Genomic DNA, 19,836 nt, shown 5'->3' on the forward strand with positions numbered 1-19,836 from the left:
TCGAACCCACAACCCTGGCGTTGCAAACGCCATGCTCTATCAACTGAGCTACATCCCTGCCGGCCATTCCCTCCCCTACCCTGGACGACGCTGGGCCAATTGTGCGCCGCCCATGAGTCTCCCGGTCGCGGCCGGCTGCGACAGAGCCTGGATTCGAACCAGGATCTCTAGTGGCACAGTTAGCACTGCGAAGCAGTGCCTTAGACCACTGCGCCACTCAGGAGACACATTTCTTGTCCCCTTTCATACAAACAATACAGAGCTTTGACAATGAAATGGTTAATATGGTGCAAAATCGTTTTCTGATATTTTTCTCTTTTGATTCCTCAATGCTAAAGATGCATCCTAACTTGGGTACCTGGCTGGGCGCACTGACGCTCCTCGTCTGGACCTTTATATGCATCGGGACGCTCGCGGAAGGCTACCCCGTCAAACCTGAAAACCCCGGAGAAGATGCGCCCGCGGAGGAACTTGCCAAGTATTACTCCGCTCTTAGACATTACATCAACCTCATCACAAGGCAGAGGTGAGTGCTTTGGTCCGGGTGGGACAAACGGGTGTTCTAAACGAAGAAATTATAGGGCTGAAAGTTTTGTTTGTGAATATCCTTAGATATTATTTTATGAGTAAACCATAGGCCTAATTCATAAAAAAACAAAAACATAATGATACTGTGATTAGAAACGTATTTGTTAGCGCCTTTCATACAAACAAATTACAGCCCAAAACCGAAATTGCTGTAGGCCAACAAATGAGCACATCAAAGAAACAGCAAAAACATGGGGGTGAAGTAATCAAATGATTAATATCAAACTATATAGAAACTCAATAACTAACCATCTTGGGGTCTAAATATGTGGGACCCCTTTAAAGTTAATTAACCCATTTGTAGCTAAAATTGAACTCTGGTTTGTAGGCCTAATAATGGTGTTATTACTTGCTCTAGTCCAAATACCAACTAATCCAATCATGAATTCAGGAGAATAAAATAATAAAGATGAGTCACATAAAACAGGGGTAAACTTGTTGTCATACAGACAACATTGTTTGTTGTCTGTATGAAACAACATATTTAATTCTACAGCAGTACCCCACTGATGCTTAATTAGCCACATACCACAGATAAGGCTATTCACCCTCCGTTCAGTCACACTCTATTCACAAATCTAAGTGTGAAATTAGTCTTATTTTATTTATTTATTACCAGGTAAGTTGACAGAGAACACATTCTCATTTACAGCAACACCCTGGGGAATAGTTACAGGGGAGAGGATGGGGGTTGAATGAGCCAATTGGAAGCTGGGGATGATTAGGTGGCCATGATGGTATGAGGGCCAGATCGGGAATTTAGCCAGGACACCGGGGTTAACACCCCTACTCTTACAAGAAGTGCCATAGGATCTTTAGTGACCACAGAGAGTCAGTACACCCTTTTACCGTCCAATCCGAAAGACGCCACCCTACACAGGGCAATGTCCTCAATCAACAAAACAATTGTTTATTGTTATACATAATGGCTCTAAGGACAGGTCTTTTTAACCAGACATACATTCATATTGGCTCTAGAACATTTATAGTGGGGTAAGTTATCTTATGGGGGTAGCACAGAAGGTCTAGTTCCTGAAGTTTAGTCAATGAGAAGTATGAAATTCCTGTCTCACCATCTCCTGTTTCTCTCTCTCTCGCTCTCTGTCTCTCTCTCTCGCTCTCAGGTATGGGAAGAGGTCCAGCCCTGACACACTGGATTCACTGATCTCAGAACTGCTGCTGAAGGAGAGCACAGATACGCTCCCACAGTCCAGGTACTGTCACTGTGTGTGTGTGTGCACGCGGATGTGTGTGTGGGCGGCAGGTAGCTTAGTGGGTAAGAGCGTTGTGCCAGTAACCGAAAGGTCGCTGGTTCTAATCCCCGAGCCGACTAGGTGAAAAATCTGTCGATGTGCCCTTGAGCAAGGCACTTAACCCTAATTGCTCCTGTAAGTCGCTCTGGATAAGAGCGTCTGCTAAATGACAAAAAAAAAAAAAAAATAAATAAAAAAAAAAAAAAAAAAAAAAAAAAAAAATATATATCTGTGTGTAACTAATGTTTTGTAGGCAGGTATATGTGTGAGTGATACACTGTTTATAGCAGTGCATTGCATGCATGTGCCTAAATATTGACGTTCGTAGACAAAACACCATTTGAATGGATCTGTTCCTCTGGTCTAATGGCAGTTTGCACATAATTGTTATTTGACACTTGATATGATTTGTTCCTCCCCAGATATGATGAACCATCGTTGTGGTAAGCGTGTCACTGTCCCCGCCCAGCACCCTACCATCGCCACGACGATATACTGACCTCAACAACATGGCCACCTCACCATGGCCGACGCCCCATCCAAACAACCCCAGCTAGCACCCTACCATCCCCCTCTCCATCCAGATGCTACTCCTGTGCCAGATAACTAACTGCACATGTACAGAGTCTTATTTAAGTCACCTTTACATTGGTAAGTTAGGGGAGAGAATTATTGATTGTATGGTAAAACTGTGCTATTAAATATTCATTATATAATGGATCTACTTCTTTGCTGTTATTGTAAACTTATTTCAAATGAGTCTTTAGCCAAGAGAGGAAATTAAGGTTCCTCCTGGCTTTGTACATTTTACTGTAGAGATAGAACTTCTTTAAATATATGTGCATGCGGACACACAACACACATCTTTGCAATCCCTAGAGAGGTATTAGAAACCAGTTTGGACTCAACTCTTTTCAGGACAATGGCAATTTGGTCGCTAAGGGCGCACTCTTGTGGTTGATATGTTTTACTGCATTAAACACGACATTAAACTGTAACCTGGCCTGAAGTCAGAATAGCTACTGGCCAGCCAGGTAGGTTCCCTGTAGAAAGTCTAAAGCCTCTCTCACATAGTGTTGATGAAAAAAAGGTATACAAAATATGATACTATAATTGGGACATTTGTAATGAACTGTTCATTGGAATGGAATAACCTTGGTAACACTTTGTCATATTACCCAACATCAAGTCAACATTGAATCATTGTCATACCAACAAGTGTAGAATGAGTAGACTGCTATTGGAGGTGAATCTAGACATATTTGAGACAGAATAAAGAGGACAAGGTGAGAGAAATAGAGGAGAGAGCAGAGAAGATGTCATTCAACATTTTGTGAATTTTGATGACTGAATATTTCTGACTGGTGTGATTTTTGTTATGGTGAATTCTGAACTAAAACTAGCATACCTATTTGGAAATCTCAGTTCAAGTGCAAATTAATGTCTAATAGGAAATAGGGCAATAGGACCTTTTGTGATTCTAGCTTGTCATATTTGGTACACAATGTACCTTCAGCACTGCAGGCTATTACTACAGCTATTACTACAGGCTATTACTACAGGCTATTCTTACTACAGCTATTACTACAGCTATTACTACAGCTATTACTACAGGCTATTATTACTACAGCTATTACTACAGCTATTACTACAGGCTATTACTACAGGCTATTATTACTACAGCTATTACTACAGCTATTACTACAGGCTATTACCACAGCTATTACTGCAGCTATTACTACTACAGCTATTACTACTATAGCTATTACTACAGCTATTACTACCGGCTATTACTACAGCTATTACTACTACAGCTATTACTACTACAGCTATTACTACTATAGCTATTACTACAGCTATTACTACCGGCTATTACTACAGCTATTACTACTACAGCTATTACTACAGGCTATTATTACTACAGCTATTACTACTACAGCTATTACTACAGGCTATTATTACTACAGCTATTACTACTACAGCTATTACTACAGCTATTACTACAGCTATTACTACTACAGCTATTAGTACAGCTATTACTACAGGCTATTACTACAGCTATTACTACAGGCTATTATTACTACAGCTATTACTACTACAGCTATTACTACAGGCTATTATTACTACAGCTATTACTACTACAGCTATTACTACAGCTATTACTACAGCTATTACTACTACAGCTATTAGTACAGCTATTACCACAGGCTATTACTACAGGCTATTATTACTACAGCTATTACTACTACAGCTATTACTACAGGCTATTATTACTACAGCTATTATTACTACAGCTATTACTACAGCTATTACTACAGGCTATTACCACAGGCTATTACTACAGCTAGTCTGAAATGGTGCATGGAAACCAAATTCCTAATCATGTCCTCTAATTCCTAGTTAATCCCATTTTATAATTCCCACCCAATGTAATTCCATTAACTAAGCACGCCATTGTCTACTACTGTAATGGTCCACAGTACATAACATTGTAGCCTATTCCATAGCCTACTTCACACATGTAGACTGATAGGCAAGGCTATTACATCTATATATTCCCATGACTGAAGAGTTGGGAATGAAACAATCACAATATTTAACATTCAACTCAAATATCGTTCACATTCTGAATGGTTACACTGTATCTATCCATCGTTGGATGTGGGGGATGGACTTCGACTATGATTCGTCCATCTCTGACATACGTCACCAGTAGGGGTGCGGTCTAATGGTTTGATTGACATCGTGTATTCACTGATAGTTAGCTGTGGGACCACGACAGCTGAGGGGGTTTGAATTTCCAACCGGGACAGCCACAGAGGATCACCGCTATCTTACACACACAATTACCGGTAAGTCACCGCCCAGAGACATGGTTTAGAATGGGCGATTAAAGTTAATTCTGGAGAGAAACTTTATGTGGAAGGAAAAGGGGACTTTTTGTTCTCAAAGATGGATTTAGCACGTAAGGAAGTCCAGCCTGTGTGCTTCCCCTGCTATGTGTGTGGCTGTGGGAGCTATATTGGGAAGGGTTTACCGCTCGTCCAATGTGATTGCCATGCTCATGCTTTGAGTGCTTATTCTATGCCTTTTCTCCACAGTATCTTGACTCTGTGAAAGGATATATAATAATACTCTCCAAATGCGCCGGCTACAATGCCCTGGATGGGTAACAAAAATGGCTGCACGTGTGTGACGAGATCACTGTAATCGTGAACAATTGACAGCAAAAACGCCCCGATAATTTGGCAAGCATGTGGACAACTCGTAGGCCCAATCGTTATTTCCCGGACATCGATCTATTTCTGTGTACGGTAACTGGATCTGTGCGTGTATTTCTCGCGCCGCTGATAGGAAGTGGCAGGAAGTCTCTCTATCCCAATATAAAAACCCGCACCGCACCAGCAGAGAAAAGGGGTTGTATTGAGAAGAGGAGCGTGGCGTACAACGATTAGATAGGATATACACGCCAGTGCCAGGCAGGGAATGAGGCAAACCACGTTTGTTGACCACAACAATCAGGCATTGTTTATTTGTGCTGAGCTGGTGAATGGATGTGGGTCAGGTCGGGTATATCTGTTGCTTGGCAGAGTCTGGCCGAGGCAGAGGGCAGTAGACCCATCCTATAGATTTATTACCTCAGATTTGTCTGAGTGGAGTGTAGAATCCTGTCTGTCACTACATAGATGACCTCGTAATCCTGACCATCTGAATTTGATAATATCATTAATTATAAAAAGGTTTAGGTGAATGAACCTTTTGCCTGTAAGCAATTGTAATTTTTTTGTCATGGTGTTACTGGGCTGGTTTAATACCCGGGGCCATTTGGGTATTTTTCTGTCTGGGCTGGGCCTAGAGGTGGAGGTGATTGGAGGAAACCCCTGTAACTAAGCAACATCCTGGGGGATCCCTGTAGGATGAGCTAGAGTAGCTCCATGATGTTAATGTAGGCCTATGGCACTGTTCCAATAAATGCATCTTTGTTTTCTTCCTTGTGTGATATAATAGCCTATAACACGACTGGATAGTTGAAAGCTAGTCACCAAAGGAATGAGGGTTGCAATCAGTCTATCTTAAAGGTCCAATGCAGCTGTTTTTATCTCAATATCAAATCATTTCTGGGTAACAATTAAGTACCTTACTGTGATTGTTTTCAATTAAAATGGTCAAGAAGTAAGATAGCTTCTTAGCAAAGAACAATTTCCCAATCAAGAATTTTGTGGGGAGGAGAAAACTGAAAACTAGCTGTTATTGGCAGAGAGGTTTGGATTGCTCTTTCTTATTGGTCTATTAACTAATTTACTGCCTGGTCATGTCAACTCCATCCCACCAAAACAGGCTGAAATGTAAAGCGGTCTTTTCAAACAGCTCTTACACTAAAATGGCATTATCATCATTTTCACAATTTCACAGTATTATTCCAACCTCATCCATCTGTCTGTCTGTCTGTCTCTGTCTGTCTGTCTGTCTGTCTGTCTGTCTGTCTGTCATCTCACAAATATAAAGCCAACATGTAAAGTGTTGGTCCCGTGTTTCATGAGCAGAATAAAAAATTACAGAAATGTTCCATACGCACTTAAAATGTCTCTCAAATTTTGTGCACACATTTCTTTATATCCCTGTTAGTGAGCATTTCTCCTTTGCCAAGATAATCCATCTACCTGAAAGGTGTGGCATATCAAGAAGCTGATTAAACAGCATGATCAGGTGTGGATTCGGTATATGTTGTGAAATTCTTAGATATTACTGCACTGTCAGAGCTAGAAACACAAGCATTTCGCTACACCCGCAATAACAAATCAAATCAAATTGTATTTGACACATGCACCGAATACAACAGGTGTAGACCTTACAGTGAAATGCTTACTTACAAGCCCTTAACCAACAATGCAGTTTTAAGAAATAATACCACCCCCAAAAAATCGCTAAAAAATACAATATAAAATAATATGAAATAAAAGTAACAAATAATTAAAGAGCAGCAGTAAAAATAACAATAGCGAGGCTATATACAGGGGGTGCCAGTACCAAGTCAATGTGTGGGGGCACCGGTTAGTCGAGGTAATTGGGGTAATATGTACAGTCGTGGTCAAATGTTTTGAGAATGACACAAGTATTGGTCTTCACAAAGTTTGCTGCTTCAGTGTTTTTAGATATTTTTGTCAGATGTTACTATGGTATACTGAAGTATAATTACAAGCATTCCATAAGTGTCAAAGTCTTTTATTGACAATTACATTAAGTAATGCAAAGAGTCAATATTTGCAGTGTTGACCCTTCTTTTTCAAGACCTCTGCAATCCGCCCTGGCATGCTGTCAATTAACTTCTGGGCCACATCCTGACTGATGGCAGCCCATTCTTGCATAATCAATGCTTGGAGTTTGTCAGAATTTGTGGGTTTTTGTTTGTCCACCCGCCTCTTGAGGATCGACCACAAGTTCTCAATGGGATTAAGGTCTGGGGAGTTTCTTGGCCATGGACCCAAAATGTCGATATTTTGTTCCCCGAGCCACTTAGTTATCACTTTTGCCTTATGGCAAGGTGCTCCATCATGCTGGAAAAGGCATTGGTCATCACCAAACTGTTCTTAGATGGTTGGGAGAAGTTGCTCTCGGAGGATGTGTTGGTACCATTCTTTATTCATGGCTGTGTTCTTAGGCAAAATTGTGAGTGAGCCCACTCCCTTGGCTGAGAAGCAACCCCACACATGAATAGTCTCAGGATGCATTACTGTTAGCATGACACAGGACTGATAGTAGCGCTCACCTTGTCTTCTCCGGACAAGCTTTTTTCCGGATGCCCCAAACAATTGGAAAGGGGATTCATCAGAGAAAATGACTTTACCCCAGTCCTCAGCAGTCCAATCCCTGTACCTTTTGCAGAATATCAGTCTGTCCCTGATGTTTTTCCTGGAGAGAAGTGGCTTACTCGCTGCCCTTCTTGACACCAGGCCATCCTCCAAAAGTCTTCACCTCACTGTGCATGCAGATGCACTCACACCTGCCTGCTGCCATTCCTCAGCAAGCTCTGCACTGGTGGTGCCCCGATCCCGCAGCTGAATCAACTTTAGGAGACGGTCCTGGCGCTTGCTGGACTTTCTTGGGTGCCCTGAATCCTTCTTCACAACAATTGAACCTCTCTCCTTGAAGTTCTTGATGATCCGATAAATGGTTGATTTAGGTGCAATCTTACTAGCAGCAAAATCCTTGCCTGTGAAGCCCTTTTTGTGCAAAGCAATGATGACGGCACGTGGTATAGAGGTCCTGGATGGCAGGAAGCTTGGCCCCAGTGATGTACTGGGCCGTACGCACTACCCTCTGTAGTGCCTTGCGGTCAGAGGCCGAGCAGTTGCCATACCAGGCAGTGAAGCAACCAGTCAGGATGCTCTCGATGGTGCAGCTGTAGAACCTTTTGAGGATCTGAGGACCCATGCCAAATATTTTCAGTCTCCTTAGGGGGAATAGGTTTTGTCGTGCCCTCTTCACGACTGTCTTGGTGGGCTTGGACCATGTTAGTTTGTCGGTGATGTGGACACCAAGAAACTTGAAGCTCTCAACCTGTTCCACTACAGCCCCGTCGATGAGAATGGGGGCGTGCTCGGTCCTCTTCTTTTTCCTGTACATCTGCTAAACACACATTTTTATTGTATTTTATTTGATCATTACACAGTTGTACCTTGTGCTGGGGACAATAAAAGGCCACTCTAAAATGTGCAGTTTTGTCACACAACACAATGCCACAATTGTCTCAAGTTTTGAGGGAGCGTGCAACTGGCATGCTGACTGCAGGAATGTCCACCGGAGCTGTTGGCAGAGAATTGAATGTTAATTTCTCTACCATAAGCCGCCTCCAACGTCCTTTTAGAGAATTTGGCAGTACGTCCAACTGGCCTCACAACCGCAGACCATGTGTATGGCGTCTTGTGGGTGAGTGGTTTGCTGATGTCAACATTGTGAACAGAGTGCCCCATGGTGGCGGTGGAGTTATGGTGTGGGCTGGTATAAGCTACAGTCAACGAACACAATTGCATTTTATCGATTGGCAATTTTTTTAAAGGTATCTGTAACCAACAGATGGATATCTGTATTCCCATTCATGTGAAATCCATAGATTAGGGCCTAATGAATTTATTTCAATTGACTGATTTCCTCATATGAACTGCAACTCAGTAAAATCTTTGAAATTGTTGCATGTTGTGTTTTATATTTTTGTTCAGTGTATATATATATATATATATATATATATTAGTATACACACTGGGTGTACAAATCATTAGGAACACCTGCTCTTTCCATGACATACACTGAGTGTACAAAACATTAAGAATACCTTCCTAATATTGAGTTGCACCCCCTCTTGCCCACAGAACAGCCTGAATTCGTATATAAAACACATGAAAATCATGTTTTGACTGCACTGGGCCTTTTAATATGACAAAACTAATCAAATTTTCTTTGTCACATGCGCCAAATACAACGGGTGTAGACTTAACCATGAAATGCTTGCTTACGAGCCCTTCCCAACGATGCATTTAAAAAAAATCTTAACACAACAGGAATATAATACACAAGAATGGAGCTATATACATGGAGTACCAGTACCAGATCACTGTGCAGGGGTACGAGGTGTTTTAGGTAGATGTACATGAAGACTGAGTAAAGTGACTAGGCATCAGGATAGATAATGATAAGAGTAAAATAAAGAACAGAGTAGCAGCAGCAAATGATGAATGTAAAAGTGTGTGTGTTTGTGTTGTGTCAGCATGTGCGTGTGTGCTTGTTGTTGTTATGCGTGTGTGAGTATGTAGTGTATGTGAATGTGTGTGGGTTTTGTGTCAGTGTGTGTGTGTGTGTGTGTGTGTGTATATAGTCTTGTGACTCCTTTATTCCCTTATTCTGTGCGAGTAGGCAGAGTATTTGGCTTTGTACTGGTTGGTTTACAGTTTATTTGCTTACTGCTCTGCTGCCCTTATATTAATAAAATGGAGCGGACTAGCAGCAGGCTCCTGCTTTCCCCAGAATGAATCACCCAAGCAGAGCCAGAGAGACCAATGTGACCTATGCCTCAAACTCATGTCTGGCCGTGTCTAGACTTGACAGTTCATGCAGCTTTAGTATTCTGATCATGGAATTCCAAACACGTCCTGCGTCTACACCTACATTTAAATGTGTCTACCTTGTCCACAGTGTGTCCGGAGTCCCTTTTCCTGCGCTATATTGAAATGCCAGTATGCATTCTACAAACGGTAGAATAGACAAAATATGATAATAACACAACAACAACTAATGGCAGTAGCTAACTACTGTAGCTAACTATCCAGCTAACCTCTGTAGCTAACTACTGTAGCTAACTATCCAGCTAACCTCTGTAGCTAACTACTGTAGCTAACTATCCAGCTAACCTCTGTAGCTAACTACTGTAGCTAACTATCCAGCTAACCTCTGTAGCTAACTACTGTAGCTAACTATCCAGCTAACCTCTGTAGCTAACTACTGTAGCTAACTATCCAGCTAACCTCTGTAGCTAACTACTGTAGCTAACTATCCAGCTAACCTCTGTAGCTAACTACTGTAGCTAACTATCCAGCTAACCTCTGTAGCTAACTACTGTAGCTAACTATCCAGCTAACCTCTGTAGCTAACTACTGTAGCTAACTATCCAGCTAACCTCTGTAGCTAACTACTGTAGCTAACTATCCAGCTAACCTCTGTAGCTAACTACTGTAGCTAACTATCCAGCTAACCTCTGTAGCTAACTACTGTAGCTAACTATCCAGCTAACCTCTGTAGCTAACTACTGTAGCTAACTATCCAGCTAACCTCTGTAGCTAACTACTGTAGCTAACTATCCAGCTAACCTCTGTAGCTAACTACTGTAGCTAACTATCCAGCTAACCTCTGTAGCTAACTACTGTAGCTAACTATCCAGCTAACCTCTGTAGCTAACTACTGTAGCTAACTATCCAGCTAACCTCTGTAGCTAACTACTGTAGCTAACTATCCAGCTAACCTCTGTAGCTAACTACTGTAGCTAACTATCCAGCTAACCTCTGTAGCTAACTACTGTAGCTAACTATCCAGCTAACCTCTGTAGCTAACTACTGTAGCTAACTATCCAGCTAACCTCTGTAGCTAACTACAGTAGCTAACTATCCAGCTAACCTCTGTAGCTAACTACTGTAGCTAACTATCCAGCTAACCTCTGTAGCTAACTACTGTAGCTAACTATCCAGCTAACCTCTGTAGCTAACTACTGTAGCTAACTATCCAGCTAACCTCTGTAGCTAACTACTGTAGCTAACTACTGTAGCTAACTATCCAGCTAACCTCTGTAGCTAACTACTGTAGCTAGCCGGCTAGCATTTATGAGGCCAGTAAACATGAAGTGTTGACAAGCTGAATGCACCGAGATGTCTGTTTAAACTACTATCACACAGCCATGCATACCCCACAAGACATGCCACCAGAGATGTCTGTTTAAACTACTATCACACAGCCTTGCATACCCCACAAGACATGCCACCAGAGATGTCTGTTTAAACTACTATCACACAGCCTTGCATACCCCACAAGACATGCCACCAGAGATGTCTGTTTAAACTACTATCACACAGCCTTGCATACCCCACAAGACATGCCACCAGAGATGTCTGTTTAAACTACTATCACACAGCCTTGCATACCCCACAAGACATGCCACCAGAGATGTCTGTTTAAACTACTATCACACAGCCTTGCATACCCCACAAGACATGCCACCAGAGATGTCTGTTTAAACTACTATCACACAGCCTTGCATACCCCACAAGACATGCCACCAGAGATGTCTGTTTAAACTACTATCACACAGCCTTGCATACCCCACAAGACATGCCACCAGAGATGTCTGTTTAAACTACTATCACACAGCCTTGCATACCCCACAAGACATGCCACCAGAGATGTCTGTTTAAACTACTATCACACAGCCATGCATACCCCACAAGACATGCCACCAGAGATGTCTGTTTAAACTACTATCACACAGCCATGCATACCCCACAAGACATGCCACCAGAGATGTCTGTTTAAACTACTATCACACAGCCATGCATACCCCACAAGACATGCCACCAGAGATGTCTGTTTAAACTACTATCACACAGCCATGCATACCCCACAAGACATGCCACCAGAGATGTCTGTTTAAACTACTATCACACAGCCATGCATACCCCACAAGACATGCCACCAGAGATGTCTGTTTAAACTACTATCACACAGCCTTGCATACCCCACAAGACATGCCACCAGAGATGTCTGTTTAAACTACTATCACACAGCCTTGCATACCCCACAAGACATGCCACCAGAGATGTCTGTTTAAACTACTATCACACAGCCATGCATACCCCACAAGACATGCCACCAGAGATGTCTGTTTAAACTACTATCACACAGCCATGCATACCCCACAAGACATGCCACCAGAGATGTCTGTTTAAACTACTATCACACAGCCATGCATACCCCACAAGACATGCCACCAGAGATGTCTGTTTAAACTACTATCACACAGCCATGCATACCCCACAAGACATGCCACCAGAGATGTCTGTTTAAACTACTATCACACAGCCATGCATACCCCACAAGACATGCCACCAGAGATGTCTGTTTAAACTACTATCACACAGCCATGCATACCCCACAAGACATGCCACCAGAGATGTCTGTTTAAACTACTATCACACAGCCTTGCATACCCCACAAGACATGCCACCAGAGATGTCTGTTTAAACTACTATCACACAGCCATGCATACCCCACAAGACATGCCACCAGAGATGTCTGTTTAAACTACTATCACACAGCCATGCATACCCCACAAGACATGCCACCAGAGATGTCTGTTTAAACTACTATCACACAGCCTTGCATACCCCACAAGACATGCCACCAGAGATGTCTGTTTAAACTACTATCACACAGCCATGCATACCCCACAAGACATGCCACCAGAGATGTCTGTTTAAACTACTATCACACAGCCATGCATACCCCACAAGACATGCCACCAGAGATGTCTGTTTAAACTACTATCACACAGCCATGCATACCCCACAAGACATGCCACCAGAGATGTCTGTTTAAACTACTATCACACAGCCATGCATACCCCACAAGACATGCCACCAGAGATGTCTGTTTAAACTACTATCACACAGCCATGCATACCCCACAAGACATGCCACCAGAGATGTCTGTTTAAACTACTATCACACAGCCATGCATACCCCACAAGACATGCCACCAGAGATGTCTGTTTAAACTACTATCACACAGCCATGCATACCCCACAAGACATGCCACCAGAGATGTCTGTTTAAACTACTATCACACAGCCTTGCATACCCCACAAGACATGCCACCAGAGATGTCTGTTTAAACTACTATCACACAGCCTTGCATACCCCACAAGACATGCCACCAGAGATGTCTGTTTAAACTACTATCACACAGCCATGCATACCCCACAAGACATGCCACCAGAGATGTCTGTTTAAACTACTATCACACAGCCTTGCATACCCCACAAGACATGCCACCAGAGATGTCTGTTTAAACTACTATCACACAGCCTTGCATACCCCACAAGACATGCCACCAGAGATGTCTGTTTAAACTACTATCACACAGCCTTGCATACCCCACAAGACATGCCACCAGAGATGTCTGTTTAAACTACTATCACACAGCCTTGCATACCCCACAAGACATGCCACCAGAGATGTCTGTTTAAACTACTATCACACAGCCTTGCATACCCCACAAGACATGCCACCAGAGATGTCTGTTTAAACTACTATCACACAGCCTTGCATACCCCACAAGACATGCCACCAGAGATGTCTGTTTAAACTACTATCACACAGCCTTGCATACCCCACAAGACATGCCACCAGAGATGTCTGTTTAAACTACTATCACACAGCCTTGCATACCCCACAAGACATGCCACCAGAGATGTCTGTTTAAACTACTATCACACAGCCTTGCATACCCCACAAGACATGCCACCAGAGATGTCTGTTTAAACTACTATCACACAGCCTTGCATACCCCACAAGACATGCCACCAGAGATGTCTGTTTAAACTACTATCACACAGCCTTGCATACCCCACAAGACATGCCACCAGAGATGTCTGTTTAAACTACTATCACACAGCCTTGCATACCCCACAAGACATGCCACCAGAGATGTCTGTTTAAACTACTATCACACAGCCATGCATACCCCACAAGACATGCCACCAGAGATGTCTGTTTAAACTACTATCACACAGCCTTGCATACCCCACAAGACATGCCACCAGAGATGTCTGTTTAAACTACTATCACACAGCCATGCATACCCCACAAGACATGCCACCAGAGATGTCTGTTTAAACTACTATCACACAGCCTTGCATACCCCACAAGACATGCCACCAGAGATGTCTGTTTAAACTACTATCACACAGCCTTGCATACCCCACAAGACATGCCACCAGAGATGTCTGTTTAAACTACTATCACACAGCCATGCATACCCCACAAGACATGCCACCAGAGATGTCTGTTTAAACTACTATCACACAGCCATGCATACCCCACAAGACATGCCACCAGAGATGTCTGTTTAAACTACTATCACACAGCCATGCATACCCCACAAGACATGCCACCAGAGATGTCTGTTTAAACTACTATCACACAGCCATGCATACCCCACAAGACATGCCACCAGAGATGTCTGTTTAAACTACTATCACACAGCCATGCATACCCCACAAGACATGCCACCAGAGATGTCTGTTTAAACTACTATCACACAGCCATGCATACCCCACAAGACATGCCACCAGAGATGTCTGTTTAAACTACTATCACACAGCCTTGCATACCCCACAAGACATGCCACCAGAGATGTCTGTTTAAACTACTATCACACAGCCATGCATACCCCACAAGACATGCCACCAGAGATGTCTGTTTAAACTACTATCACACAGCCATGCATACCCCACAAGACATGCCACCAGAGATGTCTGTTTAAACTACTATCACACAGCCTTGCATACCCCACAAGACATGCCACCAGAGATGTCTGTTTAAACTACTATCACACAGCCATGCATACCCCACAAGACATGCCACCAGAGATGTCTGTTTAAACTACTATCACACAGCCATGCATACCCCACAAGACATGCCACCAGAGATGTCTGTTTAAACTACTATCACACAGCCATGCATACCCCACAAGACATGCCACCAGAGATGTCTGTTTAAACTACTATCACACAGCCATGCATACCCCACAAGACATGCCACCAGAGATGTCTGTTTAAACTACTATCACACAGCCATGCATACCCCACAAGACATGCCACCAGAGATGTCTGTTTAAACTACTATCACACAGCCATGCATACCCCACAAGACATGCCACCAGAGATGTCTGTTTAAACTACTATCACACAGCCTTGCATACCCCACAAGACATGCCACCAGAGATGTCTGTTTAAACTACTATCACACAGCCTTGCATACCCCACAAGACATGCCACCAGAGATGTCTGTTTAAACTACTATCACACAGCCTTGCATACCCCACAAGACATGCCACCAGAGATGTCTGTTTAAACTACTATCACACAGCCTTGCATACCCCACAAGACATGCCACCAGAGATGTCTGTTTAAACTACTATCACACAGCCTTGCATACCCCACAAGACATGCCACCAGAGATGTCTGTTTAAACTACTATCACACAGCCTTGCATACCCCACAAGACATGCCACCAGAGATGTCTGTTTAAACTACTATCACACAGCCTTGCATACCCCACAAGACATGCCACCAGAGATGTCTGTTTAAACTACTATCACACAGCCTTGCATACCCCACAAGACATGCCACCAGAGATGTCTGTTTAAACTACTATCACACAGCCTTGCATACCCCACAAGACATGCCACCAGAGATGTCTGTTTAAACTACTATCACACAGCCTTGCATACCCCACAAGACATGCCACCAGAGATGTCTGTTTAAACTACTATCACACAGCCTTGCATACCCCACAAGACATGCCACCAGAGATGTCTGTTTAAACTACTATCACACAGCCTTGCATACCCCACAAGACATGCCACCAGAGGTCTCGTCACAATCCCCAAGTCCAGAACAGACTATGGGAGGCACACAGTAATACATAGAGCCATGACTACATGGAACTCTATTCCACATCAGGTAACTGATGCAAGCAGTAGAATCAGATTTAAAAAAAAAACAGATAAAAATACACCTTATGGAACAGTGGGGACTGTGAAGAGACACACACACACACAGGTACAGACACATGCATACGCACACACGCCCTCTACGCACACGTACATTTTAATATTGTTGTATGGTGATATTATACATTTTGTATTGTAGAGGTGCAGTAATGTTATATAATGTACTGTTTTATCATTTTTGTTTTATGTGTAATGTAAGGGCCTTAATGTGTTTGAACCCCAGGAAGAGTAGCTGCTGCCTTGGTAGGAACTAATGGGGATCCTTAATAAACCCCAGGAAGAGTAGCTGCTGCCTTGGCAGGAACTAATGGGGATCCTTAATAAACCCCAGGAAGAGTAGCTGCTTCCTTGGCAGGAACTAATGGGGATCCATAATAAACCCCAGGAAGAGTAGCTGCTGCCTTGGCAGGAACTAATGGAGATCCTTAATAAATATAAATACAAAGCGACCTTTGTGCTTCTAGACCTGTCTTTTCAATGCGATCTTTGTATTCTGATAGCAGATGTGTAGACACGACCTCTGTCTCTCACCTCATCTACAATAATCGAGAATTTCAACAAGCATTTTGCTACGGCTGGCCATGCTTTCCACCTGGCTACCACTACCCCGGCCACCAACTCTGCACCCTACGCTGCAACTTGCCCATGCCCCCCTCGCTTCTCCTTCACACAAATTCAGACAGCTGATGTTCTGAAAGAGCTGCAAAATCTGGACCCCTACAAATCAGCTGGGCTAGACAATCTGGACCCTTTCTTTCTAAAACTAGCCGCAGAAATTGTCGCAACCCCTATTACTAGCCTGTTCAACCTCTCTTTCGTAACGTCTGAGATCCCCAGAGATTGGAAAGCTGCCGCGGTCATCCCCCTCTTCAAAGGGGGTGACACTCTACATCCAAACTGTTACAGACCTATATCCATCCTGCCCTGCCTTTCGAAAGTATTTGAAAGCCAAGTTAACAAACAGATCACCAACCATTTCATTTACATTTACATTTTAGTCATTTAGCAGACGCTCTTATCCAGAGCGACTTACAGGAGCAATTAGGGTTAAGTGCCTTGCTCAAGGGCACATTTACGTCATTTAGCAGACGCTCTTATCCAGAGCGACTCACAAATTGGTGCATTCACCCTATAGCCAGTGGGATAACCACTTTACAATTTTTTTTGGGGGGGGTAGAAGGATTACTTTATCCTATCCCAGGTATTCCTTAAAGAGGTGGGGTTTCAAATGTCTCCGGAAGGTGGTGAGTGACTCCGCTGTCCTGGCGTCGTGAGGGAGCTTGTTCCACCATTGGGGTGCCAGAGCAGCGAACAGTTTTGACTGGGCTGAGCGGGAACTATGCTTCCGCAGAGGAAGGGGAGCCAGCAGGCCAGAGGTGGATGAACGCAATGCCCTCGTTTGAGTGTAGGGACTGATCAGAGCCCGAAGGTACAGAGGTGCCGTTCCCCTCACTGCTCCATAGGCAAGCACCATGGTCTTGTAGCGGATGCGAGCTTCAACTGGAAGCCAGTGGAGTGTGCGGAGGAGGGGGGTGACGTGAGAGAACTTGGGAAGGTTGAACACCAGACGGGCTGCGGCATTCTGGATGAGTTGTAGGGGTTTAATGGCACAGGCAGGGAGGCCAGCCAACAGCGAGTTGCAGTAATCCAGACGGGAGATGACAAGTGCCTGGATTAGGACCTGTGCCGCTTCCTGTGTAAGGCAGGGTCGTACTCTCCGAATATTGTAGAGCATGAACCTGCAGGAGCGGGTCACCGCCTTGATGTTAGCGGAGAACGACAGGGTGTTGTCCAGGGTCACGCCAAGGCTCTTCGCACTCTGGGAGGAGGACACAACGGAGTTGTCAACCGTGATGGCGAGATCATGGAACGGGCAGTCCTTCCCCGGGAGGAAGAGCAGCTCCGTCTTGCCAGGGTTCAGCTTGAGGTGGTGATCCGTCATCCATACTGATATGTCTGCCAGACATGCAGAGATGCGATTTCGAATCCCACCGTACCTTCTCCGCTATGCAATCCGGTTTCCGAGCTGGTCATGGGTGCACTTCAGCCACGCTCAAGGTCCTAAACAATATTATAACCGCGATCGATAATAGACAGTACTGTGCAGCGTCTTCATCGACCTGGCCAAGGCTTTCGACTCTGTCAACCACCGCATTCTTATTGGCAGACTAAATAGCCTTGGTTTCTCAAATGACTGCCTCGCCTGGTTTACCAACTACTTCTCAGATAGAGTTCAATGTGTGAAATCGGAGGGCCTGTTGTCTGGACCTATGGCAGTCTCTATGGGGGTGCCACAGGGTTCAATTCTTGGGCCGACTCTTTTCTCCGTGTATATCAATGATGTCGCTCTTGCTGCTGGTGACTCTCAGATCCACCTCTACGCAGACGACACCATTTTGTATACATCTGGCCCTTCATTGGACACTGTGTTAACAAACCTCCAAACAAGCTTCAATGCCATACAACACTCCTTCAGTAGCCTCCAACTGCTCTTAAACACTAGTAAAACTAAATGCATGCTCTTCAATCGAACGCTGCTGGCACCCGCCCACCCGACTAGAATCACCACTCTCGACGGGTCTGACCTAGAGTATGTGGACAACTACAAATACCTAGGTGTCTGGTTAGACTGTAAACTCTCCTTCCAGACTCACATTAAGTGAGTCTCCAATACAAAGTTAAATCTAGAATCGGCTTCCTATTTCGCAACAAAGCCTCCTTCACTCATGCTGCCAAACATGCCCTCGTAAAACTGACTATCCTACCGATCCTTGACTTCGGCGATGTCATTTACAAAATAGCCTCCAACACTCTACTCAGCAAATTGGATGTAGTCTATCACAGTGCCATCTGTTTTGTCTCCAAAGCCCCATACACTACCCACCACTGTGACCTGTACGCTCTTGTTGGCTGGTCCTCACTACATGTTCGGTGTCAAACCCACTGGCTCCAGGCCATCTATAAATCACTGCTAGGCAAATCCCCGCCTTATCTTAGCTCATTGGTCACCATAGCAACACCCACACGTAGTCTGCGCTCCAGCAGGTATATCTCACTGGTCATTCCCAAAGCCAACACCTCCTTTGGCCGCCATTCCTTCCAGTTCTCTGCTGCCAATGACTGGAACGAATTGCAAAAATCTCTGAAGCTGGAGACACTTATCTCCCTCACTAACTTTAAGCATCAGTTGTCAGAGCACCTTACCGATCACTGCACATGTACACAGCCCATCTGAAATTAGCCCACCCAACTACCTCTACCTCATCCCTATATTGTTATTTATTTTGCTCTTTTGCACCCCAGTATCTCTATTTGCACATAATCTCTTGCACATCTAGCATTCCAGTGTTAATACTAATTGTAATTATTTTGCACTATGGCCTATTTATTGCCTTACCTCCATAACTTGCTACATTTGCACACACTGTATATATATTTTCTGTTGTATTTTATGACCTTATGTTTTTTTTTACCCCATATGTAACTTTGTGTTGTTGTTTTTATCGCACTGCTTTGCTTTATCTTGGCCAGGTCGCAGTTGTAAATGAGAACTTGTTCTCAACTGGCTTACCTGGTTAAATAAAGGTAAAATAAAATAAAAAATAAATAAAAAAGAGGCACAGGGCCCATCCCAAATGGCACCCTATTCCCTATATACTGCACT

The 19,836-nt window shown here is 43.7% G+C and overlaps 2 protein-coding genes across 5 annotated transcripts in view; both read left to right on the forward strand.

The window, feature by feature from the left end:
- Positions 1-338: 338 nt before the first annotated feature.
- On the forward strand, positions 339-2,288 carry LOC311108722 (pro-neuropeptide Y-like; the record flags this gene model as incomplete). The annotated part of the gene is made up of 3 exons (XM_084151451.1): positions 339-526; positions 1,713-1,802; positions 2,264-2,288. 3 exons carry the CDS (start codon positions 339-341, stop codon positions 2,286-2,288), a joined length of 303 nt encoding a protein of 100 aa, XP_084007577.1.
- A 2,288-nt stretch (positions 2,289-4,576) lies between these two features.
- The window catches only part of LOC311124975 (protein PALS2-like), a 66,224-nt gene continuing 50,964 nt past the window's right edge, over positions 4,577-19,836 (forward strand). For 2 of the 4 annotated variants that reach the window (XM_084158357.1, XM_084158360.1), the window contains exon 1: positions 4,577-4,693. The gene's annotated coding sequence lies outside the window, so the exon portion shown is untranslated. The remainder of the gene's footprint in view (positions 4,694-19,836) is intronic. The other 2 variants (XM_084158358.1, XM_084158359.1) reach the window with 2 other exon arrangements.

This window comes from Coregonus lavaretus (assembly GCF_964263955.1).
Source record: "Coregonus lavaretus genome assembly, chromosome: 3".
NCBI lineage: Eukaryota > Metazoa > Chordata > Actinopteri > Salmoniformes > Salmonidae > Coregonus > Coregonus lavaretus.